Source organism: Lissotriton vulgaris, chromosome 10, assembly GCF_964263255.1.
Source record: "Lissotriton vulgaris chromosome 10, aLisVul1.2, whole genome shotgun sequence".
Lineage (NCBI taxonomy): Eukaryota > Metazoa > Chordata > Amphibia > Caudata > Salamandridae > Lissotriton > Lissotriton vulgaris.
This window is the reverse complement of record NC_141698.1, coordinates 320,517,740-320,545,434: the sequence shown is the minus strand read 5'-3', so window position 1 is coordinate 320,545,434 and position 27,695 is coordinate 320,517,740. Positions and strand designations below refer to the sequence as shown.

Here is a 27,695-nt window from a genome sequence, read left to right as displayed (position 1 = left end):
GAATAGAGGGGTATAAAGGGCAATCTGACTCCACACATGCTCTAGGATGTTTGAAACAGTATATATGAAAAATGCAAATGGTGTGCATGTAATACTGTAATATCTAATGAAAACCTCCGTATGGATCATCTGCAGACTACGGAGGTGGTCAGTTTAGACAACTAAATAAATAAATAAATGCCAGTGAGAAACTTTCAATTTTGTTTGACTGAGGGCTCCATAATTCATCCTCCCAAACGTCCCCCGGGGAAGCTGGACTCAGTTTTTGCCTCAGTCAATCCCACTGCCATTTTTAGCAGGAACTGTTTTAAGAAACAAATGTTCATTGCACCTTGATGCCACATAGGACCTCAGTATGAGTGCCCTGGTGCCAGCACATGGAATACAGACACTGAACGTATCAGTAACTGGACAGAGGGGCGGGGGTGGCAACAACTAGAACCCTGAGGGTTTTCTTGGAAGTAAGGATTACCAGGGGAATCGTTCATTCCAGCACTGATTCCTTGTTTAATTCTCATTATTCACTAATATTTCACCCACAGATTTCGCCTGCTTTCAGCTGCCAAATTCTTTTTATTTTTTTTACAGATTTTGGGGCAGATTTACAAGCCTCTTGCGACACTTTTGCGCTGCCTTTGCGTCACTTTTGTGATACATCTGCAGTGTAAACAATGCGTCTAATTTACAACCCAACGCATCTAGGGAGAAGCTTCATGTTGAAAAGCCCTGCGTCACATTATACCTGTGTCAGGTATAATGTATGAAGGGTGGGCGTTACAACGCATAAAAGCCTCGTAAAAGTGATGCAATAAAATCTACTAGAATTCACTGGGCGACTTCTAGGATGCCACTGCGTCAAAACCTTACGCCTGAGTGACGCAGTACAATAAGTATAGGCCTCATCATGCATTGCTGGAGTTGCGTCGTGCTTGCAACACAACTCCAGCAATGCGTGACTTTTGGGCCAAAAGATGCGTCAGAATGTCAATCCTTGTAACATGGAGGGCTGTATTGTAAATACGGAGAATCCATTGTGGCGCAAGGGCATCGCAGACTGGCGCCGGGAAACTGACGCAACTCTACAGATGCGTCAGTTTCTTGTAAATCTGCCCTTTTGTATGTAGGTGGGGCTGGTAACTCCGGTCATCATCTTTCATTGGGATTGTTAAGGTAGTTGCAATCAGCCATGTAACATGCTCATGTCTGATCAGATTTAAGATAACTGAGCATGTCGGGCAGACCCAAAGAGCAAGGTAAAACCTCATTACATTTACGTGACTGTTAGCATAATGAATTAAGCTCCACTTGTTACCCACGCCCGGTCTGATTTTGCTTCGCATTGTTTACTGCGACCTTGATGTCACCGCTGCATTGACATCACAATATTTTACATTAAAGCAAAATCAGTCAAGATTTGTCTCTCAGTATTTACCCCAACCACTACACAGTTCCACACTGAGTCTCACTATATGAGCAAGTGTCTAAATTCCAGACCCTGCGCAAACGGGAGTATGCACAGGTATAGGACTTTTGAGTTTTACAATATACACCGCCCCAGCCCTGCAATTTGCTCCTGCCATATCTCAGCAGGTCATTCCAATTCCATGTTAGGCCTCATTTCCAAATGCAAAACTCGGAATGGGAAATATTTACTGCACCCGATAAATACATGACCAGTGGGAATCAGTATTTACTGTGTGAGGGAAACCTGCTGGCCCCAGCAGGGGAAATTCTACAGAATGATATTTCAATACATGTCAGAAAACCACCAGTTGGTTCTTGAACTCTTCCCTCAGCCCATTGCAGCGCCGAGTAGAGAAATAAGGCCTGCTGATTTAGAGGGAGCAAGGTGATCATCTTCTCACTGGAAGAAACTGAGTATGCTATAGACTCCATTAAACCGGAAAAGCACCGGAACTAGATAGACTTCCCGGTGACTTATTCAAACATGATAAAAAGGTATGGGTCCCATAGGTTAAGGCTCTGAGCAATGCAATATCGGCCGGTGCCCCAATACCGGGAACATGGAAAGGGGCTGAAATTGTCCCCATCCACATAAAAGGCAGCAAACACAAACCCGAGAACTACAGACCAATTAGCCTGATAGACATACTGCAAAAAATGTATGCCAGGTAGGTACTGAACAGGCTTAACGACTGGATAGAGACGAATAGCATACTGCCCCCATACCAGGCAGGGTTTAGATCCATTACTAGCACAATAGATCAAGTCTTCAGACTCCTGTGTATTATCTGGAAATATGTTAAAATCAGGAAGGGGCACATTTATGTGGCATTCGTTGACCTGAGGGCAGCTTTTGACCTCGTACCCAGATGCTTGCTATGGGAGTCACTTGAAAAACAAGGTGCCCCCCTGAATTTGGTTATGCAGCTAAAAAGGTTACATAACGAGAACTATGCTAGAGTCCGCTGGGGTATGAATGGGGACCTAACGAAGCCAACCCCAATAGAGAGAGGAGTGAGACAGGGTTGTGTACTTGCTCCCACCCTGTTCTCACTCTATATAAATGATGTGGTGGACCACCTACACAACCAAGCAAACGATCCTCCAAGGCTTAATGGGAATTTGGTGCCTGCGCTGCTCTTCGGTGACAACACCATTCTGATAACACAGACCATGAATGGGCTACAAATATGTTGATCAGGTTTAATAGATACTGTATAGAAAAGGGCTTAGAAATAAACGCAAAGAAAATTAAGTACATGGCCATAAACCCACAAAAAACCCTCAAAAGAATCTTGTGCTCAGTAATGAGAAAATAGAATATGCCACTTTTTGTACTTATTTGGGCATATTACTAGACACAAAACTAGCCTGGAACCAGCAAATAAACCACTCAGCCTTAAGATTAGCCCAAGAGTCAGGGGCAATCATTAAGAAGTACAGCTCCACTACAAGCAAAGCTGTCACACCAGCACTCGAGATATATAAATGTAAGGTCCAGGCTGCAGCATTGTATGGATCAGAGTATGGGGCACAAGCGACATCTAACAGCTGGGGAAAACAAGTTTGCAAGGAGATTATTAGGATTACCCCAATCAACACCACTTGTCCCAATGTTCCACGATCTAAATTTGAAGCGAATGGGTCATCTTGCAACCCTACGTCCACTGCTCTATTGGATACGGCTATGGACTACGCCGGAATTACTAGCATATAGAGAAGGTGCACGCAAATTACTGGCTATTGATACATGTCTTACCTTCCCATGGTTAAGATTTGTCCGGAAATGGCTGATTGAGTTAGGGCTTGTATCATTCTGGACTAAACCACATATTTAACGCCAATTTGTAAAGTCAAACTAAAGGGTATTTATTGGCAATAGACATTGAATGCACTCCACTCTGACCCATGATTAGGAAGGTTAACAAGTGAATTCCTTTCTATTAAGCAAAGTCCGAATCGCGAGGATTTCCTTGACCATAAACAACCGTTTATACGGTTCATACAGTACTATAAAATATCATGATGCATTGTCATGAAATACTATACTACAATAAGCAATTAGAGTGGGCCTCTGTTGAGCCTACCTAATCAATATTCATTAGGTAGGTCGCAAATTGCAAGTCTTTCCAATAGGTCACCATCGCAGTGGTAGTGGTCTGCAAAGGTCAGCAAACCACCATGCTGAGATTGCTTTCAATTTTTTTTATTAAAGCAGCCTGATTTAAAACAAAACGTTTTCTTTTTTAAAGGTTTCTGTAAAAGTTGGCAATGGACCCCTGAACTACAGCCAATTCCCCTGAAACTTATACACAAATTCATAAATGGGAAGAAGTCCGAAGTGGACCACTTCCCTTTTGCTGAAAAAATCCCAACTCATGAGTCGGTAACTTTTCAATAGTTTACAACCAGAATTACGGTTGTAAACATCTGGTATTGATTGGTAATCTAAAGGGATGCCCTAAGCATGTCTCTTCGAAATGCCGAATCTGCATCCAATTGTAGTTCCATTTTAGGAGTCAGTAAAAAATGACTCACTCCTAACAGGGTTTTGTATATGGCCAATAACTTTTTTTGTTTGTAAACTTCAACTCAGAGTGTTGGCTACAGTAAAAAAAAAAAGTTTCTTACATCTGGCCCTAAGTTAGTTTCAACTTGTAGAAGGATCTCATTACAGAAAGGCAGGTGTTTATAAATTCATAAAAAATGACAGCCTAAAATAGACTAGCAGGGCCATCTATACTCCACCCTAGGGGTTCCTGGCCTTCGAACCCAAGTATACCAAATCCATATCAACTTTTCAGGATAACCACATATGATGCATTTTTTTTTTACAAAGGGCCAAAATGGTAATTGTGTAAATAGTTAGTGATTATTGTTAAAATTATGGGGAAGGCAAATTGCCCGCCTAGATCAACATACCCTCTACTGGTTTACCCATTTCTTTAAAACTGAAACACCTTGAATCAATACTTTGGGTGGGATTACAAATCTTCCCCTCGAGTTACAGAAATGAAGCTTTGGTAATCGTAAGGGGCAAGGAGGCACCCATACTCTCCATTACATGTTTTGGGGGAATCATGCAGGAATTGGTGTTTTGTGCCAATTCTTACACGCAGTACTTACTTTGAAAAAGAATGAGTGCCGGTGCCCAAAGCTGTGTTCAGAAGCTTGCAGCCAGCACTATTAAAGGTCAACACACCAAATACCAACACTGCGTTTGATCCATCACAGGCCTCAATAAACCACTGAAAAAAAAAACACTCCCTGCCTCTTTATCTCACTCTTGTGAGTTCCTGCTTTCTCCCTTTGCAATGATGTTGTCTTCTTTCTCTACGTCCTTCTTTCCCCTTTATGTACTTTTCACTCGGTTGATCTCCTGAAATGAGTGCTTCACTGTAACAGATTTGGAAATTATGGTAAAAATGGCAAGGTGGGCTCAAGTTGTGTTTTCACTTGTTAGGCACACAAACAGCCTGTCACACTTGCACAGAAGGCTGCTGAGTTTTACACAAAGACCACACAAACTGAAAGCAATCACATACCTGCAAAAAGTAGGAGCTCAGAGGGTCTTCTTTGTTTTCCTCGTTGAAATAGATTCCGCCAGCCACAAAGATCTGGTTCTCCTTTGTGGCCAGACTGATGTGGTTTTTGGGGATCTGAGCAGAGAGCGAGGCAAAATAACACTCATTGTCCGCGGGGTCGTAGGCCACTGCGCCAGTGTCACTGATCATGAATATGAGGTCTGCCAGGAACATCCCAAAGCGCATGGTGTCATTTAGAATTCCGGGCAGGGCTTCTTCTTCATCCTCCTCTTCCTCCACTTCGCCGTTGACTTCTTTCCCCTGGCCTTCCTTGATACTGGCCTTCTTCTTCTTCACGACTGGCAGTTTCCCCTCCGCCGCCTCCTTCACCACTTGGAGTTTCTTGAGGAGCTCTGGGTTGGATTTGACGTCTTCATGCGCCTCCACGTGGTCCTTCACGTAGTCCGGTGGCATTAGCCTGAAGCGGATGCTCTCGAAAATAACGGGCAGGGCCTTGACCCTACTTTGCTTCTCCTTTGCGGCCCATTTCATGACTGTTTCAAAAACAAGCTCTTCCTTCTCGACATTGAGGGAGTCACTGGAAATAACGGCAATCATCTCGTCGGGGGACAGCTGGTAGACGTCCTCGTCGCGCGCGATGAGCGAGAAGCGGTCACACAGGAAGTCCCTGGCGGCCACCGCGAGGCGAGGGCAGTCCAGCATCAGCCCCAGCCGGAATATGGCCAGACAGTTGCTAAGGCACAGCCTTTTCTGTAGGAAGGAGACACACACTGTGAAAATGGATGGAATCTGAAACATGTTGGCAACTGAGAAAATGTCCTGCACGTTCTGTTCGGTGATGTCTATCTCGGAAGTGTAGATGTAGTGAAGGATTTTCCCCATGACCTCCGGATCGACATCTTCCAGGTTAATTTCCCTTTTCTTGCTCTCCTCGGCATCTGAAAGGAACATGGTCCGGAAGTACGGGCTGCACGCGGCCAACACCAACCGGTGGCACGGGTACTCCTTATCCTTGATCTTCAAGACGCAGTCGATGAAGTTGTCATGCTCCAGCATGTCGTTGAGTCCATCTTGCAGGAGGGTTTGCTGGTACAGACGTAGCTCCTCCGCTGGGTCCGCCGGCAGCGCCATCTTGAAAGCGGCCACGCACTTCTCTGCCTGAAAAGCGAAAGACCTATTCCAACCTGTGCACCCAGGCCGAAGGGAGAGGGGTCCTCGTTCACAAGGCAGCCGGCGAATCAGGAACCGGGTGCTTTTAGTTGCAGCTGGTGGAGTGCTTTGGTTTCGAGCTCAGCTTTATATATAGCCCAAGCACTACAAAGACAAGGCACACTGGGGCATATGTGTAAGGCGATCACATTTAAACATGACACATCGGACCGCAGCTGTTCTCCCTGACTGGACGTCCCGGGAAAAGGCCTACCCCGGGGGAGAATGTCACTGCATGTCATTGAAGAGAGTTATGACGCACAGGCGTAGGAACGACCTGGTCGACGTAATATACGCTTCTCAAATGGGTGAAGGTGTAAAACAATTTCCCATTCACTGGTACATTTAAAATCAGCAGCAACAAATGCCATAAACGTGCATTGAGGATGGGTTATTCATATCGGCCTATAACAGTAATAAGTAGGGCTGAGCATTTTGGCAGGTTAAGTTCAGCTTTAAGTGGCATCATTGCTTTGTAATGTTTGGCTTGGGACATTTAAAGCAAAAAGTAGGAGTTCGCTATGGGAATTTTCCATCTTAATGATTCTACCTGGACCCTTTGTTTCTGGACCACAGGTTCAGCTCTGCCGGATTTTGATTCTCAAGGCAAGGCCATCTTTTTAAAAAGAACGAGACAACGAATTTGGCCTCCCACATTTTTATCTGGATAAATCAGAAAAGTTTATAGAAAGAAAAATCCAATGCAGATTTGGGATTCGTTGAGAGCAGTCGCAGTAATCCTACGACGACGTGACATGAAGATGAATGTCCTTTTTCAAAAAAACAATAAGGCGATTCATTGTTTCATCTAGTGTTTCCTTGTTCTTTCGATGATAACACTGCAGATTGGTTGAAATCTTTCTGAGTGAATTTCAGGGATACACAGATACGCAGCGGTCAGGCAGACACATAACGCAGCTAACAGCAGCCATTTTTTGCCCCTGTCATCATATGGACAGAAAGAAGCGTAAACATCATTGATGCTCTTATTATCGATGACACCTTGCCTTGGAAGGTCCCTGGGTTTCCTTAATGTGCATCAGAATCTCAGCAATTTAGGGCCCCTTAAACAAAGCTTTTACCATGCATAGTTGTGTCTTACTTGAGGTTCTGGTGGGTAGTGTTGTCTTTCCAGGAGTAAGCAATTTTTACCACTGGAGAAAAGCTTTGTGAATCACAAAACTGTTTTTCCATGACTAAGAATCTTTTACGTCTGCAGATTCACGAGTAAGCACAGCTAAGCCTTGCCTGAAAAACAATTACTCACATAAAATTCTTTGCGAATCAGGCCTGGAAATCGGGTGTAATTCACATCTGTAGGATGATTGAGACATTATTACTCATAAAATAAACAATGGTCAAGTCAAAAGTTCTGGCTTCTACGAATCACTGACAAAATATTGATGGACAAAATATTGTGTTCCCAAAATATCGGGACATAAATATTGATGTAAAAAATTTAGACATCCTATCTACATAATGGTAAGTACAAAAATATCGAAAAAAATATAGGGGCTCATTAGAATGTCGTGACGTTTGCCATGCCGAGCCAGCGGTGGCGACCGCTACGACATCGTATCGAGGATTACCCCCGCCATATTACAATGGTGGGGGTTTCCCGGAGGACGCAAAGTGCTTCCGCCTCTTTTCCGCTGGTCGGCAATTGTTACGATTGCCGGCTGGGCGTAATTGGCCCCTAATATGGTGGCGGTTTCTAGCAGGCACCGGCATCCATTTTAGGATAGTGTGATGTGAAGGCTTTTCATGGAAAGGCTGACGGAAATTGCTGTGGGGGTCCATGTGGGCTGCACTTTGGGGGTACCTATTATACCCCCCGCATTGCAATGCACAAGGTGGAAGGCACAGCAAAAATGTTGGAAAGCGTAGGGGTAAAAATTACTTTTCCCACTCCAGCAGGTGCAACAGTAGGGTAAGTGTTGGATAGCATAAGGGTAAAAAATAATATTCCCACTCCAGCAAGTGCAACAGTAGGGAAAGTGTTGGATAGTGGAGGGAATAATTTACTATTCCCAAACCAGCAAGTGCAACAGTAGGGAAAGTGTTGGATAGCGGAGGGGTAAAAAATACTATTCCCACTCCAGCAAATGCAACAGTAGGGAAATTGTTGGATAGCGGAGAGGAATAAATTACTATTCCCACTTCAATTAATGCAACAGTAGGGAAAGTGTTGGATAGAGGAGGGGATAAAACCAAATATTGCATGTATTCAACCTAAAACCACAAACAAAATAAAATAAAAAAATTACCCAAAATATGTGTGAATTAATAATAGAATATTAATAATCAACTATTGATTAGTTTATTTAAACTAAATTACTTTCTACCCTTTATCCCAATAAACACCAAAACACACGCTTAAAAATATTTACACAAATTCCATTTCTAATTTTATATTAATAAATGAATAACAATTAACAAATCATTATTTAATTTAAAATACATTTCTTCCCAACATTTACAACTATAAACCCCACAACTCACACATCAAAATTATTCCACAATTAGCATATTTAATATTTAATTAATTATTTAACATTAATTAACATCATTAATTAATTATAAATTATTTACCTACCACCACAGTCCCCTATAAATGACACCACCAATGTTGTAAAACACGACACAATTAACATAATTAATTAGCAATTAATTAATAACAATTAACAAGCAAACTAAAAACAGTTATTAATACATTAATTCAGGGGTCATTTACCGCCGCTGTTGCCACCAGGGACTACGCTGACCAGAATCCCAGGCTCTCCCAGGAGGGAGGAGCCAGACCTCAGCCTTGCCTGCCTGCTCTCGCTCAAAAACGCGCAAAATCTCCCACTGCGCGGGCGAAGCCCGGGCCCGTCTGCGCCAGTCAGTGGCCAGAGGAGGTCGGGCTGGCCTACCCCTTTGGTTTTCTATTTTCTTCTCACAGCTGTAGGACATAACGGTACTATTGGACTGGGTCCTTGACCTCCTTGTGGACGTCCGCTTGGAGAAGTCTACATGTGTAGTATCTCATTGTGGGGGCAGTATTTTTTAAACGGGCTCCTGTATGCTCTCTCAGTTGTATGGTAGGGCTTTGTAATGGTTTTTCAAGTTGATACTGTTTCTTTTATTCTATTAAGTGTATCAGGTGCTGTGTTGATATTTCTGCCTCTTTTTGGGGGGTTCATTTTTGTTATTGCACAATGGGGAGGCGGAAGACTGAAGTTAGCCAAGAAGGGTTAAACCTGCAACTAGGGCAAATGTCACAACTATGGATGCTTTTTTGGCGAGAGCTGCTTCAGTTATAGACAAAGAGATTGAATTAGTGAACAGGCATCTTTAGAGATCTCCTTTAAATGGCCTAATCTCCCTTATGGCTGGTTCTACCAGCCACCCTAGGGAAGTTGTTATGAAGCTTCACCTCCCTTGCAAGGAATTTCTGGGGTGATCCCACATAGGCCACTTCCTCCTATTATTACTATTGCTGATGAGGAGAATGATGCTTCTATACATACAATAGGGATTGGTGGCATCAATAACCATAAGCCCAAAGAAGTTCATACCAATGTTGGCCCCCCACAACAATCTAGGGTGGTCCTAAGGGCATCTGGGAGTACAAAAAGAAAAACGAAGCCCTTGGGAAGTCAAGCTAAAAAAACTAAACCAAACACATCCTCCAAGCTAGCCTCCAAAATCTTGGTATCTGCTTCACCCGTAGTAAACACAGTCCAACCGGCCATGATGGAAGACTTTATAGCAACCATGAGCTGTATGCTGGATACAAAGCTGAGTCCCATTTTGGATTGGCTAAACTCAATAGAGAAAGCTCTAGCAGACCATAAAAGGTCTGTGCCACCCACCCAAATTATTCAATCTTTGGTTTCAGAGATGACCAGGAATAATACAGCCCCTGGTACCACGTCTATGCCTGGGTCTGTTCTATCACCTTAGCCGGCCAGTGGAGTCCAGCCCTGTGGCAAAAACATGGCCCCTAAAGACCTAGGGGGGCTGGCTGATGTTTCAAGAGAAAGAAAGGTCCCTATTGTGTCCACATCTATTCATTCCCAAAGATCAGGAATCCCATTAGAAGAGGGACAGGGTCATGTAACAAATGCCAGGCAGAATCCAGAGGTTATTAATCTCCCATCCCAATCTACACCCCTTGTAATAATTTTGGGTAATGTTCCTCCACTTTTTCCAGGGTCTACTGAGGACTTCACTCAACTTAAAAACAAGGTTACCCACTGGTTGTCGAATAACACTTCTGTGGGACCAATGGTGGAACATAATATCATCATGACGCGTCGTGTGGGTTGGATAGGGATCTTGAGGAAACCTGGAGGGGGTGACTGTATTGTTGTGAACTTTAATAGCCCTTCCCTTGTGGATAGAATTTTTCAGGACGCGTATTATAAACATACCCAACGGATTTCCGGTATTCAGGTTCTCCCTCTGGGCTTTTTCTATAAGGCTGATTATACAAGGCACTCAAATACAAGTACTCCATGTGATAGGCTACGGGTGGGAGTCACTTATTATCTCAGGGGGTCATCCCCGATCAATTGGGCATCAGCCGATTACCCGGTTAGAGCTATCCAACAGATTTTCAGTTCTATCAAGGTTGGACGAGTGTGACTGACTATCTTTGAATTCAGAGCCCGTTTGTGAGTTATCACATCAACAGGGGTCCCCTTGCATTCCCATGGGAGATGCTGTGCCCAGAGCTATGGAGAATTCTCGGAAGTCCAGCACCCAGCAGCAGGTGCTTGTACTGGTTTGACATCAAGGGATGAGTACAAGTGCAGATTTGTACAATGTTCTGTCTTGGAACATAGCAGGTCTGATGGGAAAATGTCAGGACCCTATATGGATGCAGTTCATCAGACAATTCCCTGTGATCTGTCTCCAGGAGACTTGGCTCGTGAACTGTAATCTGTTTTTGGAGGGCTATAAAGCCTTCTTTGTTCCTGCGTCCAGTCCCCATGTGTTAGAGATAGGGGTGGGCATACAGCAACTTTCTACTGACACCGCCAACCATATTACGTTGAGGGTGGTCCGATGCTTTTCCATGGCGGCATTGCCGCCATGGAGAAGCCTGCAGTCTTTACTTTGGGGGCCCGTTGCAGGCCCCCATGGTGATGGCGAGGTGGGGGGTGCACATGGGGGGTACCTGTGGTACACCCCTGCATTTGCATACACAATGCGGCAGGCACCGCGCAGTGCCTGCTGCTTTGTTTATGCAAATGCATAACATGCATTTTTAACATTGCGGCGGGTGCTGGTGTAAACACCACCCACCGCAATGTTACAAATGCAGGATGCACCCGCCAGTGTGGCGGGCGCATCATAATGTGCATGGTGGGACCGCCGCTCAGATCACGGGTGTCCCGTTTTCCACGAGGATGGCGGGCAGACAAAGTTCGCCCGCCATCCTAATGTGCCCCCTTGTGGCCGCAAACATATGGTGCTCAAAACATCGCTATCTTTTGAGCCCTATCCTTTGTGGCCACTTTCATCTCATGAGCGCTTTTTATTGATCAGGTTTTGTTTAGATTATTTTCATTTGATGCTTGCTGTCCCAAAAGTGAGTTGCAGAGGTCAGGTGTTAGCATCCTGTGGCTGCGACAGAGTGTCTCCTCAGGATTTGCTACACTTCATGTTTTATTGTAAATTTTATGAAGTACCTCGCAGATATATTTTAACACCTTTTAAGGAAGCTAAATTTTAGCCAGGTCCACCCAGCCCTTTTTAGGTCTTGCTGAGCTAGCGCGCATGCGCTATCAGCGAGACATTTAGTAAGCTTGAAGTGGGTTTCAAAAGGGCTACTCACCACAGGTTTGCAGGCGGCCACCTTGCTAGAACACACGCGCGACATGCACAGCACTTTTTCACGTCGCGCGCGTGCGCAGAACTCGCGCTTTTCAAAATTATTTCTTTGCGGCCCGGCCAATGCTTGTTTTACTCTGATAGGAAATGATACCCCAAAAAGGCAGAAGGCGCTGACAGGTGTTCCCATGGAAGAAGAGCACAAGGCCCTTGAAGAAGAGTCTTTAACGCGTTACCGGGTAAACATTTCCAAGGATACTTCAGTCTAGCGGCACCCACTTGGGCACAACTGGAGTTTGACCATTAATTATGAGTCAGCACATTGCCCCCGCATTACACCGGTAGGTTAGCTCTGTGCGAGCTGAACACAGCACCCTGTTTGATGCAGACCCCTAGAGCCTTAACCTACACATGTGTGCGTCGTAACTTCCTCAAACTACTGGCCAGCTTCAAGGCGAGCACTTTCGGAGGTCTTTTGTATTGTGCCCAACCCGCATAATCCTGCCAGATAAGGCACTGGCAGCTGCGGCAATGTCTGGTTTTAAATGCCCATTAGTGACAGACACGGGCTAAAAAAATCGCATTATACACTGACAATTTTAAACATCACCAAAATAAAACACTGAATGAGGTGGAGCGTGAGATGCGCGGAGGTGCACTTACCCCAGTGTTTTCAGCTCGCAACCCTTGTACTCCTCCGCCTCATCTTCCTCGTCCTCCTCCGAGCTCATCTTGCTGCTCTTGACGCTGTCGCTCCCATGGTTGCGCTCATCCCATGCCTGCCTACCTCACCTCACCCACCAACTCAGAGGTCACCCACCGCCTCAGAGGTAAGTTCGAGTTTCACCTACGCGAACACCAACCACCTGAGGAAAGTTTGGAGGCAGCAGTGAAACTACCTGGTAACAACAAAGGCTGGTGCGCCAGCTGCTCTTGTGAGTAGTGAAAAATAAGGAAGTTGAGACGGGCCACCCCCACAGGAGCCTGTCTACAGGGAAACTAAAAGAAAACAGTGGCGCATGGGAAATGTAGTCAAGAGGTTCTCCAGCTGCTGCCTGCATAGGTGTCAAAGAGTTCATGAGGCATGACGATTGTGCCATTTATACGCGGTAAAGTTCTGCAATGTGCTTTATTTATTTATATTTACACATCGCATGCTTAACCGAAGGCGTTGGAGCGCTTTACTCTTTACATTAAAACAGGTTTCTTTACAAAGAAATTAGTTTTATAAACAGTTGCTAGTTTTGTGTTAAACGTCCTTTCCAGGCTACCCTATGATCTACCACCACGCACCTACCCCCCAGTGCTCCACTATCTTACAAGTACCTCGGCTCCGCCGTCTCACTCCATCTCCCCACTACACATTCTCCCAACACCCACTCCCCCAGTGCTCCAGTCTCCTGGTCCTTCTTTCCCCATTTTCTTTTTTTGCAGAGTTTTATATAGCACAAACTTGATCCAAACCGAACCGGGTATCAGAGCGCTTTACATAGCACCAGTTACGTTACATGAGGACACACATTCATTTTGTTAGGCACGGGGAGATTAAGTGATATGCCCAGAATCACAGGACCCATCGACCTTGTCTATCACTACCTACTCTTCTGAATGCTCAGTAATGTCTGAAGCTCTTTCATGCTCCAGCCTACAATCACAGGCTTTTTTTTAAAGTCTTGCTGAAGCTATCCCGTTAGGGATGCTTGACGAGATATAAAATAAGGGCTCTGAAGAATGCACCCAAAGGCGGATTGCCTACAGTGCATGTGAGCCGGGCGCGTCCACATCGCACACCATCGGCAACAGACTTCAAAGGAAGCAGCTCCCCGTCACACAATGCCGAGAGCTTGTTCCTTTTCCAGTGCAAATGCCACCCACACAGCGCCCAGGAGTCTTATGCGCTGCTCGTTGGCGAGAACAGCCCTTCCTATGCCCTTCCCTTACTGCACACGCTTACCGCTGATTACATTGCATCTCCATAAAAGTGACCATGTCTTTTAATAACTTAAAATTATTTTTAATTAGCTAGATATTGGTTCATGTCCATGCTGCCAGCTTAGCAGCTCAATTAAGTAACACGTCCGCTTCTAGGGCAGGTAAATATACTTCAGTGAAAGTAGCTTCTGCCGTCCCATGACGATCCCGCAGGGCCTCTGGTGGGTTTGCAGTAATGCATATGTGCAACGCTGCAATCAAAAGCCACTGTGACCGCGTCTTATTGGACCTGCCATGGCCCCCATCCTCGGGCACTGCTGTGCCTCTTCTGTCATCCAGCATTCCTCACAGGGTTACGCGTGTATTGTACTGTGACTTTTAAGCCTATGCTACATACAAAACTTCACAGCGCTTACAGTCACATGTAGCGCCCATCTGTGGTCATGGGCGGGATGCACTCCCTTATCTGTCACCCACCTGGCCCTTTCTGCATGACCCTGGGGCCAGCACTAGGTGAACAGTTTAAGTAAATTACTTGTCGTCAAAATATTATTTTGCTAATGCATCAAAATTGCTAATCTTTGACATGTACATTGAGTTCAGATAATTCGTTTTGAATTTACTTTTCTTTCTAATGTTGTTTTCTTTAATTTACCTCGCTAGCTCACTGAGCCTTAACTAACACTAACCCATGCCCTAATCTTAACTATGCCCTGCAGTTTAAATTAACTCAAATGCTCTCTCTGGACCTAAATCAGACTGTATCCCTGACTTTATGCCTTATCCTGCTCCTGTCCCTCATCTAACCTTAGTTTTCGCCCTTAACCCAGATCCAAACCTCCTCTAGCCCGAACTTTCACTCTTAATCCTGCTTCAATTTCTTTCCATAACTATAACTTTCACCCTTAACCAGACCTTATTTCTAACCTTGCTTCTATCTGTCACAGTAAACTCAATTTTCACTCTTGAATCAAATGTATCACTCGCACTAATCCTAACCTTCACCCTCAAGAAAGACCTACTCCAATGCCTCACCTAACCCACACACAACCACACACACAACCCCAAAGCCATACACACAACCCCAAACACAACACACACAACCACACACAACCCCAAACACAACATACAACCACACACACAACCACACACACACGACCCTACACACACAACCACACACACACAACCACACACACAACCACACCCGCACACACAGCCATCTATCTACCTATCTATCGCCCTCACTCTATCCATCTATCTATCGCCCTCACTATATCTATCTATCGCCCCCACTCTATCTATCTATCTATCGCCCTCCCTCTATCTATCGCCCTCTATCTATCTATCTATCTATCTATCTATCTATCTATCTATCTATCTATCTATCTATCTATCGCCCTCGCTCTATCTATCGCATCACCACAGCATCACTCAGCACCACCACAGCAACACTCAGGGGCACCGCAACATCACTATGCGCTACCACAGCATCACTGAACGCCACAGCATCACTCGTCGCCACCACATCACTCAGCGCCACCACAGCATCAATCTGTGAAACCATTCAACAACTAGTTAAAATATGTTCTCCCAATGTTTCAAGCTTTATTACAAATGTCACAAAAAGATGTTAATATTTCACTTCTGTTCTTGGATTTTCGTCACAATAAAATACACTGAACATAATCTTCACAAAAGTTATTTACAAAAGTTTAAGCTATTGCCATTATAAATTACAATAACTTTTATTTAAGTATTAATTATTAAATAAAATTAAAAGCCATTGTTATTTGTAATATCAACACATCTAAGTCACGTAAATACAACACATATTGCATTACAAATGCTATAGGTGTCACATTTGCGAAAGTTATAACTATTGGCATTGTAAATGACAAAGCTATTGATTTCGCTATTTTCAAAACCAACACATAAATAAAAGATTTGTCATTTACAATACCAATAGCTCAAACTTTCCTAATGTGAGACCTATTGCATTGCAAATGCTTGTTTATCTACAATTGCTGAAACCTGAATGTGTAACTTTTATAGTAGGTTTTTTTAAATCTTCATTGTGATCCAGGATCTGCACAGAGAGCTAGTAAACCCCTATTGTTGATAGGCACTCCTTTATGTGTGTTTTCTCCGTCTGATTGGTCTTTTGTTCCAGATGTATATATTGCTGCTTTTTATGGGATGTCCCCATATTTTTATTGTTATTCGTTGTATGTTTTATTTGCTATATGGATTTGTGTAACTTTTATGGTTTTAACTCTAAAACCGAATAAAGTATATTTGATTTGATTTACATTAATTCACACAATAAACACTATAAAAAAACAGTAAATAATTATGTTAAAAATGTTTACAAATTAAATTACTTCCCACCCTAATCCCCTTTCAACCCACAACCCGCTCTTAAAAAATGATACAATTAACAAAATTAGCAATTAATTAAAAATAATCAAGAACCAATTAATAAATTAATAAAAATAAATAAATTAAAATAAATTAATTACCACTATTAACAAAATATCTTAAATACATAAATATGAATTAATAGAAATTATTAATTATTTCATGAAAATTAAATTACTACACACCCCAATCCCCTATCAACCCACAACCCGCTCCTAAAATAATTAAACAATTATCACAATTACCAATTAATTATTAATAACTAAGAACAAATTAATAAATATGCAATAATACATTATTACCCCAATAAACAATATAAAATAAATACATAAATATTAAATATTAATAATTAATTAATTAAAATTAAATTACTTCCCACCCTACTCTCCTATCAACCCACAACCCGCTCCTAAAAAAATTCCACAATTATCACAATTAACAATAATTAATAATAATGAACAACCAATTAATACATAATTAATAATAAATTATTTATCCCAAAAAACTATTTAAAATATTAAATACATACTTATTAATTAATACAAATAATTAATTAATAACAATTAAATTACTTCCCACCCTACTCCCCTATCAACCCACAACCTGCTCCTAAAACATTGTACACAATTATCACAATTACCAATTAATTAATAATAATTAACAACCAAATAATATATAATAATGAATTAATGACCACAATTAACAATATAAAATATGAAACACATAAATATTAATTAATTAAATTACTTCCAACCCTATTCCCCTATAAACCCACAACCCGCTACGGAACTAAAATGCAAAATGTAATCAAAATTAAATTAATAACTTCTAAAAATTATTAATACATTTATTATAATTAAATTACTTCCCACCCTACTCCTCTATAAACCCAAAACACGCTATGGAACTAAAACGCTAAATTTACGTAAAATAAAATTAATAGAGGGGTGCTGGGCTGGAAAAATCCCTGTATCACCGAAATTAAGCATATTACACATTATGGAGGGAATTGGGGGAAACTTGTATAAATGTCACCTTTTATTGTTAGGATTCACCTTAGCGAAGAGGGACATTGCAAAAATGTGGAAAGCAACGGCTGCACCAAAATGATCTACTTGGGAAAAGGGACTAGACTTTTATATGGGCATGGAGCAACCAGTGTTCAAGGCTAGGTAGTGCCGCAGAAACATGTTAAAATTTGGAAGAAATGGGCTGAGTACTAGGGCATATGGTTGGAGCCAACGGATCAAGGGAGACAGTGTTGTGTGAAGAGACACTCTGTGGTTATTATGTGGTGGCTGGATAGCTTAATAGATTTGGGGCATGAATTAGTTGCAGCACAATGGGGGGGAGTTTACCATGGGAAACGGTTATTGCTTTATATTTGTTTCATTTATCAATATTGTAAACAAAATGTCAATGTCAATATACTGTGGCCGGATATATATTGACGGCTTCCTGAGATAGGGAGCGTCGTATGATATGTAATAATTGACAAAATAAAATATGTTTCTTAAAAAATAATAATAATTACTTCTAAAAATGTAATACATTTATGTAAAAACACATGCAATATTTAGACAAAAAAATAGAACACATACATTTAAAATACACACTAAAATACATAACACTAACTAAAAAAAGATATGTTTAACAACTATATTTTTGCTAACAATATTAACTTAGATATTTTTTTTTAACAATATTAATGACTTCAATATTGTTAAAACAATATTCCTTACCTTAGACTCGACATTCTGTACCACAATATTCTGACAGTCGATATTTTTGTATCCCGATATTGTGCACTCAATATTAGTGCAAGTCGACAATTACAACTCAATATTATGTCTGTTTACCGGCTTTTACGTACTAACGCATGCAAGCACAAGTGCACACAAATGTACGCAGACTATTTTTGCTATGTCTCTGCACAAGCTGCCTCTTTCTGTACCACCTCTGTCTATGCCCTATTATTTCTTCCCCAAATTTTATTTTAAACATTTTTTATGCATTTTAAACCGTAACACAACTGAGCTATCATGCAGGATTACATCACTAATATACTAGACTCATGTGAACACCAGTAAACTTCAGCCGCCCCCCTCCCCCGCAGCAGTCCACCGGTCATTCCACCCCAGACAGCAGCAGAATGCAATATATCCAAAGCAGTTAGGATCCATCCTGCTGTTTTCCGTGGCCTTTACTTTACCAAAACAATTATTTCTATTTGTGGTCACAAAACGCAATTACTATGATCACCATTTATTTTCATCATTAAAGTAAAGTCAGTATTGGCATTTGTATGTTCAAAACAATGTTAGCTGCCTAGCTTTGCTGACGTTAAATTGGCCCAACCCCTTGTTGTTGTCAAGTTTAAGGCAGTCTGGCATCATCCTTAGATAACTATTTTTCATCATGGATATCCCACATTTGGCCAATCAGTGCACAGCCACCTCGCAATCTGAGCAATGGTAATGTATCTGCCTCGGCCCGACCCCATTTCAGTAGGTCCCTGGACCAAAGGGCAACCACCAGAGGTGTTGACATCTTCCAGGTCATGGTGATCCGCCACTTAAACAGTATCAGCACCAGATCCACATAATGAAATTGTGTGGAGCGGAAGAGTGTGTTTCAGAACACCCCCCCCCCCACACCTGGGCCATTACATTGCTCCACTGATTAGGCATGAACACCATAGAGAGGTCTGCCTCCCTCGTCGCCCTGTGACTGGGGCCCATATTGTGCAACTGCACCAACAGAAGTCTGTAAAGTATTGTTACTGCCTTCCTACCCTTACCATGAGTCAGTATCCCTGCCAACAGTAAAGAGGCAGATGGCCCTAATGAAGCAGCCCCCCAACACTCACAAATAATGTGCTCCAGTGTAGTATATGTGAGGAATTGACCATGCGGGATCCCGTACAACTCAACCAGGTCTTGGAAACCCCCAAGCTTGCTGTCTAGAAACAGGGCTCTCACACGCGACACACCAGCCTCCCTCCACACCTCAGTCTTAATCCAATGTGCAGGACCCCGAGCCTCAGGCAATGCCCACAAGTCCAACTGGGGGACATACAGGCACGACCCGCCACCAGCGTGGGCATATCACCGCAATCAGGAGCAAGCCAATTTCAATTTGGGATACAAGTATTTAAACAAGTCATATTGCCATGCACGCTAAGCCGGGGGAACCTTCGGGTGCCGGGCTGGTGGCACCCACCGTAGGGAAAACAAGCAGGACTTGGGCCAGTTAACATCAAGGCCTGAGAACCTGCCAAAGGTATTTAACAAGTCCTCAAGCAAACGCAATGTGTTTCGTTAATATACCAGGGCATCATCAGCCTAAAAGGAAATCACGTCAGTGACCCATCACCTGAATCCCCCGCACGGCAGAACCTGGTTTAAAGCAAACATGCCATGGGTTCCATGGCCATCACGAAGAGCAATGGGGACAGCGGACAACCCAGACAGGTGCCCCAGGTAATGGGAATTGATCGGATGTGATCCCGTTAGTCTTAACCATGTCCGATGGACGACTATAGAGGGCCCGGATCCAACCCATGAACCCAGAGCCCATCCTCATTTTCACCAGGATGTCCAGGATTAACGGTCACCCCACCATGTTAAAAGCCTTCTCAATGTCTAATAACACGGCCAAGAAGTCAGAAGAATACTGACTGTCCTCTTGGATGTCAGCTAACGACCTCCAACTGAACTCTAGTAAGATGGAGATTCTGCTTTTTGGGAAATCCCACTCTTTTTGGCCTATTGACTGGTGTCCCATGCAACTTGGCCTGACAGTTATCCCTAAAAATGTAGCCGAAAACCTTGGCATCCTAATCAATGAGAACTTGTCCTTGAAAGAACATGTGAACTCAATCTCTGAATCATGCTTTGGCCTCATGCGTATGCTGAGCAAAGCCTTCCAATGGCTACCGTTGCAGGCCCATGGCACTCATTGTAAGTTGCCTGGTTTTTGGAAATGCCCTAAAGTTGCAATGAATGAGGGCTTTTTTTGCCAAAGTCCAGGTTATACAGAACATGGCTGCCCACTTGATCTTCAACCAACCATATCCCTCTACTTCTGAACCCACACTAAGATCCTTGCACTGGCATCCCATAGAAAAATGTGCCCTCTTTAGTTTCTCTGTCTGGTCCGTAAGACTTTATATGGAAGTGACCCATGCTACCTGCAAAACAAGCTACAGCCCACCCGCAATCTTAGATCTAGAGAGCACCTGTAACTACGTTCCTGGTGCATTTAGACAGCTAGGTATGGGGGGTTGTTCTTTTTCCTTTCTGACCTCTCAACATTGGAATCAGTTACCATTACATTTATACCCCTTCTGTGACCTAGTCTCATTTGAAAAATTCTTGAAAATGAGGCTTATTAATCTTTAAATTCTGCAAATTTTAACTTCTGATCTGTGCGGAAGCTCTTGCGCTGAGATTCTTTGAGAGTGGTTTGTGAGCTCAATAAATTTAAATAACATGACAAGTCGGAAGCCTCCTCATGATCCTGATCAAGCGCCTGATATTTAAGAGAGTGCTTCTGTCAAGAATAACCCCATTTTGGTCTGAGTGGACCAGGGCCCCCACCAGTGGCAGCAACCGATTCGCTAGGACCTTTCTCAGTATCTTGCAGTCCAGGTTTGGGAGGGAGAGAGGTCTATGTAATTTCACAGCCATGGGGTCCCGACCAGGTGTAAGTAGCACTATATTTAGAGCTCCCCTTGGACACTTCTGAAATGTATCCGATGCATGTGTGTGGTGTTATACACCAGCATCAATTTGGGATACAGGTGGGTGCTGTAAGGGAGCAAAAGTCTGTTGGTTACCCATCTGTACCTGGTGTCATATTACATACCATTTTATTTATTTATTTGTTTCTGTGAAAAGTTTTATATAGCGCTGGCTAGACCCGGAGGTATTAGAGCGCTTTACATGAGGAAGAGCATTGTTTCAGAACATACTTACAAAGTTACATCAGTTGCAAGGAATATAGTTACATGAGTTACCAAAGCATATTATAAACATTAGAAAGAAGAAGAACAGGCAAGGGGAGAGAAATTTTTTGGGGGGCACAGGAAAGGAACAGGGGAGGTAGACAAAGATTAATAGAGGGAAGAGGCGGGCGAGGGTAGTAAACACAACGGGAGGTGAGGAAGTGATACAGAGATAGACCACCATGAAGTCAGCGGACTGTTCGGGAGCCAACGAATTTAGGGCCTCATTAGGATCGCAGACGGACTTGCGTCTGTCCGCGACCCCAGAGCAGGAGGGAGCCTCCGCATGGCATGCGGAGTTCCCTCCTGTGCAATTAGGATGTGACCGCCACCCTGGCGGTCACATCCTCTATTTTTAACATTGCTGCGGGTGCGGCTTCAAGCTGCACCCGCGGCAATGTTAAAAATGCAGGTGTTGCATTTGTATGCAGAAAGAGGCAGGCACCGCGCGGTGCCTGCCGCTTTCCGCATACAAATGCAGGGGGGTACCACAGGTACCCCCCATGTGCCCCCCCACCCCCCCTTCACCTAGGGGGCCTGCAACAGGCCCCCGCAGTGAAGTTACACATGCTTTTCCACGGCGGAAAACCCGCCGCGGAAAAGCATCTGAAACAGGCCATCCTAATATGGGAGACGGTGTCTGAAAACACCGTCACCATATTAGAGCTTTTCCACCGCGGTTGTAAGCCAGCCGCGGCGGAAAAGCTGCGGACAGAAACCAGGACCCACCAGCCATCCTAATGTGGCGGTGGGTCTTTGGTGGGTCCGCTGCGGTTTTTCCGCATCCTCCGGGCCGGAGGTGGCTTCAGCCGGCCCAGAGGATGCGGAAAAACCGCAATCCTAATGGCCCCCCTAATGTGGCGGTGGGTCTTTGGTGGGTCCGCTGCGGTTTTTCTGCATCCTCCGGGCCGGCGTGGCTTCCGCCGGCCCAGAGGATGCGGAAAAAACGCAATCCTAATGACCCCCATAGTGTGGTGTAATAATCGGTAAAGGCTCCATTAATGTTAGCCTGTGGAGTGACCATAGCCCCATCAGGGCCAGTTATTGCTGCCATAGGACTATGTGGTGCCCACTTGCACAACAGCCACACAGGCACCCTAACAGCATGATCACCCTCTTTGCGTGTCCTGGTTAAGGAGGCCTGTGGTCCAACATCCTTAAGCAGGAAGAGATGTTATACGTGCCTGCGGCGTAATGTGCCCAGCTCAATAGCTCTGCCCGGGTGTAAGGGCATGCCAATCTCCAACCCCTGCATGTCCGTTTCAGCATGTCTAGTGTCAGACTGAAGGGTCTGTCTTACCCCCCACGAAGTAGTAATGCATTTCCCCCTGGTCTCTGCCTTGAAGGCTTCCCACTCTACCTACCTGGCTGGGACAACCCCACATTTTCCACAAAATAATCCTCTATTTGAGCACTCACCATATCCTGGAAGGGTACGTCATGGAGTGCATCCTGTCGAAGCATCCACGTAGCCTTTCTGGCCCTACACAGGAACAGGGTGTTTGAGGATATGGAGACCTCAGAGACAGGCCATTAAAATGAATACAGATTTCTATTGGGTAATAATAATTCCATATAAAACGTTTCTACGTAAAGTACTTGGGTGAAAGCACTATATTAAAAAATACACTGTTCTTATTATCAATCAGCACCCAATAGATAGAAGAGAGAATAGTGGCCACATTCTTCGTTAAAAAAAAGTATCATCCAATTGATTATAGTTTGATATTCTGAGTGGGCCAGTAGTTGGTCATTGACAAAGAATGTTTGTAAAAGCCAAATTATTCTTTTTTATATTGGCAATTAATTCTCTGTTGCTTTGATATTCATTTAGAAATATTTTACACAGACATAAAATCTTATGTGAATTCTTCTAGAGTTTAACATTTTAAGTTAGAATTTCATATGGGAAAAATACCAGAATGAAAAAAAAATTGTGCCCAAAACACAAAATATTAACAGGGCATTAATACAAATAGGGCGCACTGTTCCTGTTTGCACCATGGCACACCTTCAAATTGATGCACGAAGAGAAAACAGGTACAGTGCACCCTATTGCTGGATATGTTATGTTATGTTAATTTCGATTTATATAGCGCCAAATCACCGACAGGTCTCTTAGCGCTTGCTTTGGGAACCCGTCCTGGCTTTCCCTGCGAGATAACCCCTACTGGGCATCCCCAAGGTGAAGACCAGGCATCCCATCGCGGTGGGGCCGTAGTGGAGATTAAGCTAGCTATTGCCCAGAGTTACAGAGTGTGAACCCATGATTCGAGTAGGCACCAAGGCGAGAATTATCGAGTCTGTGGACATTTTGAGCTCAAGATTCTGCCGCGTCGGGAATTGAACCCTGGTCCCGGGTCTGACCTCTGCATCAGGGTCTGCCTCCTCTAACCAGTGATCCACACTTCTCTGGAATGGATATGAGCTGCACCCAGGGCAGAAGCAAAGTCACGACTCCCCTGGGGAAGTGCATTAGTGAAAGACAAGAGCGACTCTTTGAAGTAGCCACTCTGTCTTGCACAGTGCATGCTGCACCTGCCTGTGCTTCAAAGGGATCCAGAGATCCCCCTGCAGGAAGATTCAGTGAGTGCACCTGCCTGTAGTGGGTTATGTAAGTGGTCTCACGGAGACACCTGCCTCCAGAGAGCTGCTTTCAGAGGGCACACTGATGGGGACACACCACCATGCATATGAGGGAGCGCCCACTTCAGATAGAGCCTGTGTGGTATGTGTGTCAGCACTATCTGTATTACAGAAAAGACTCAACAAGTGCCTATGGCCGTTTATGTAACACTACTGTGCCCCGGCAGTATAAAAAATGGGCATGCATGCCTGTTGTGCCCTCAAGGGCGCTCTCTGTAATCCAGAGCCATGTAAAATAATTACTGATCAATTTGCAACCCTATAAAGAACATCTGCCATTCCATGTAAAGGTCTCCCTTATTTATGTCATCCTTGTAAGGGTGGTGTAGGAGATATTTTGCTTAACACATAATGTTTGCTCAGTGTCATAAGTGCCTTGCATTGAAAACGGAAACATTGCACTTTACAGAACTGTGTTTTCTGCCATTGGCTAAATTAGGCCCTGACTCCTTTTGGGTTTCTAAGTTGGTCATGTTCTCATTGACTGCACATGATGCATGAAAATATGCAATAATGCTTTGTGATTAATTGCTGTTCTTGGTGAGGCTGCGAGAAAGCTGTCTTAAAAAATGACAGCCCTCAAGGTTCTTCCTGTATGCAGATCTGTAGGGTCATGCATTGTATTAGTCTATTATTGTTTTCTATGTCACTAGATTTACAAATTTACCAAGCAATAGCGATAATTATCGCTATTGCTTGGTTGGAGACAAAACTTTACCGCTGAGCTGCGGCGATTTTTACCGCAAATAAACCTTGGTATTACCAAGGTTTCTCGCAAATGCGATAAAAATTGCCGCAATGCATGAATATCGCTGAAAAGTCAGCGATATTCATGCATTACCGAGCTAATGCTCTTAGCCATGTTATCCACCTCCCATTGGATAACATGGCTAAGAACTGCTCAGGGCAGGTGTTAGCTTTTGGAGATATTCGCGCTTAGCGCGAATATCTCCAAAAGTTGGTAATAGGAGATAGCGATGTTAGCGAATGTTTTCAGTCGCTAACATCTTGGCACGCCCACTTTGCATGTCATTAGTGATAAATAGCACTGACAAGCAAAACGGGGCCCAAGATGGTCGCTATCTCCTACTAGCTGTCGCTAACTGGTGTTAGCGACAGCTAGGTAATAGGGAGATCATTTTATCTCCGCTTTCTTGGCTTTTAAAGCCAAAAAAGCGGAGATAAACCCCCTTGATAATATGCCCCCTAGTTCCGATGACATTATCCTATGACATTAGGTCAAAAAGATGCAAATAGAATATGCCTGTTAGCGTGGTGTTGGGATGCTGTTATGATGATGAAGTATTACTTTTGTATTGTGATTCGTAGAATTCATGTAACAACCTGCCCCTTATGCTGACGCCTGATATCCAATGTTTTTTTTAGTATAAAAGTAGTCCCCGAAGATGAGTTGGGGCCTTTTGCCTCGATTTTAAACAGCAGCCCCATGTCAGTCTGTCTCGCACTCTTGACTTAGGCTATTTTTTCAGGTTGTCTTCGACACCTGAGCTAAAACTTGATTCTCTGTGTATTATTTATTATGCATTTAACGGATTTCGAGCCTAATTGTTTTGCCTTTTGTAGTGATCTTTAAATTATAAAAAAAAGTTTATGGTTCGTATTTTCGACTTGTCTCAAGAAGGTTTATTTAAGGATCATGGAGTTGAATTGTTGATTGAAAGATTCTCTATGATGGGGCACATTTCCTCATTTAACATCCCCCCCCCCCCAATCCTACACAGATCCTCTATCCGAATATTATGTGATAAGGTAGCTCAACAGAGGCATGGGCTTATAATTTGTTACAGTTTCTGGAAGAATGTAGTCCCTGTTTAAGAGATGAAATTCACTTCATTTGTAAAGGCTGAGACGAGGAAGAGGGAAGTGTAGGCAATGGCATGCATATGGGAAAAAAAGATTTTGCGACACCATTAAAATGTTTCCTTTGCTTACATAGCAAAACATTGCACTCATTGGATGTAAAATATTTTCAATGTTTATATATGAATGGGAATTGACCTTTCAGCCTCAAAACTAAACTTCTCTTCCTGTCACATACCTTGCCATCTTCCACCTTGACCCTGCCATGTTGTTTATGTTTATTTTGTTCATTGCCTCTTACTTGGTTCGAGCACCCACGGCCACTTTGTTCGGCCACTCAGTGACGGGCACAGTGCAGTTCGGGTCACAGGTCAGTCATGGGAAGTTATCCACAGTCATAGCTTTTTCTGCCTTGATTAATAGAAGTGACTCAGGCTGATCATGACAGTTTTAGAGAGTGACAAGCAAGTTTTACCCTCTTCGCGAGCGGTCTAAATTTAAGCACCGGCTGCCCGTGCTGGCAGGTCTCTGCTATTTGTGACACATGGCGGCTGGCGTCCCCGACTGTAAGAACCGGCGAGAACTCAGCTGGCAACGTGGCACGCAGGGCGACATAGAGGGGACAGCATCCTAGTGTTGCTCCCTTGCTATGCTGTGAGTTGAACACACTGGGACACCGTAAGGGGCGGTCACCCCTCTATTTTATTTCCCTGGACGTCAGGAGGGGTAGATTACGGCCAGGTGGTCTTATAAGGGGTCATCTTCTAGTTATTCGCGGGGTCTCTGCTATGTTCTATGAGCTATGGATATGGCGCAGTGGCCGGAGCTGGCGACTCAGGAGCTGGGGGATCCGGGTTCGAGTCTCGGTGTCTGCGCAATATCCTGTGATTCTGGGCAAATCACTTAATCTCCCCGTGCCCATGGGCAGCGCCTGGATGCCCTCATGGCTGTGCTATATAACTCTACAAACTTAACTTAAACTTATCGAGACAAATGCCTAGATGCATCAACCTTTTTAGGAAGTGCAAACGGTGCGAATCGCAAAATTCGGCCGTTTGCACTTCCTAAATTGGTTTCTGGGATGCATCAAGCATTTTTGGAAAATCGCTATTTTTAGCGAATTCCAAAAATGCGATTGCTTTTAAGGAATCGCAAATTTGCGATTCCTTAAAAGCAATGAATGATTATTTTTAAAATTGCGATTTTGCAATTAGGGAGTGCAAATTACCACGAAATTGAACCTCGTGGTAATTTGCAAAAATGTGTCAAAATGCCCAAAGATGCATTTTAAAACACTGTCATGTTACAGACACACATGTCCTTAGGACATGTGTGTGTGTAACATGCACTTTAAAATACATTTCAGGGGTGCAGGGGGGGGGTTCCTTTGGACCCCCCCTGCACCCATGGAATGCATTAACATTTTGCGAATTCCAAATTGCGAATTCGCAATTCCCATTGATTCCTATGGGCCTTTTGGCCCATAGGAATCAATGGGAATTGCGAAATCGCAATTTGGAATTCGCAAAATATTTGCGATTCGGTAAAAATTGCGATTTTTACTGAATCACAATTAAATTGCGAAATTAATGACGAATTGCCATTTGCGATTCCTTATTTGCGATTCGTTATTTTTCGCAAATAAGGAATCGCAAATGCAAACGTTGATGCATCTACCCACAGATGCCTTGAATGACCCTCTGAATGCCCTGGCCCATGTTCCTGATTTCCGATTGAAAACACACTAAACGAGACTCCTTCAGTCAAAAAAACAGGCGAGAGAACTAATTAGGCAATTTACAACGACGTCACATTAAGTAATGTTACAT

General features: G+C 43.6%; 1 protein-coding gene across 1 annotated transcript in view; it reads right to left on the bottom strand.

Annotated features, from left to right (window-relative positions):
* The window catches only part of KLHL40 (kelch like family member 40), a 67,992-nt gene extending 61,719 nt beyond the window's left edge, over positions 1–6,273 (bottom strand). The window contains exon 1 of the mRNA XM_086941091.1: positions 5,010–6,273. Within this exon, the coding sequence (XP_086797217.1) occupies positions 5,010–6,140 (1,131 nt within the window). The 5' untranslated portion in view covers positions 6,141–6,273. The remainder of the gene's footprint in view (positions 1–5,009) is intronic.
* Between the last annotated feature and the right edge of the window lie 21,422 nt (positions 6,274–27,695).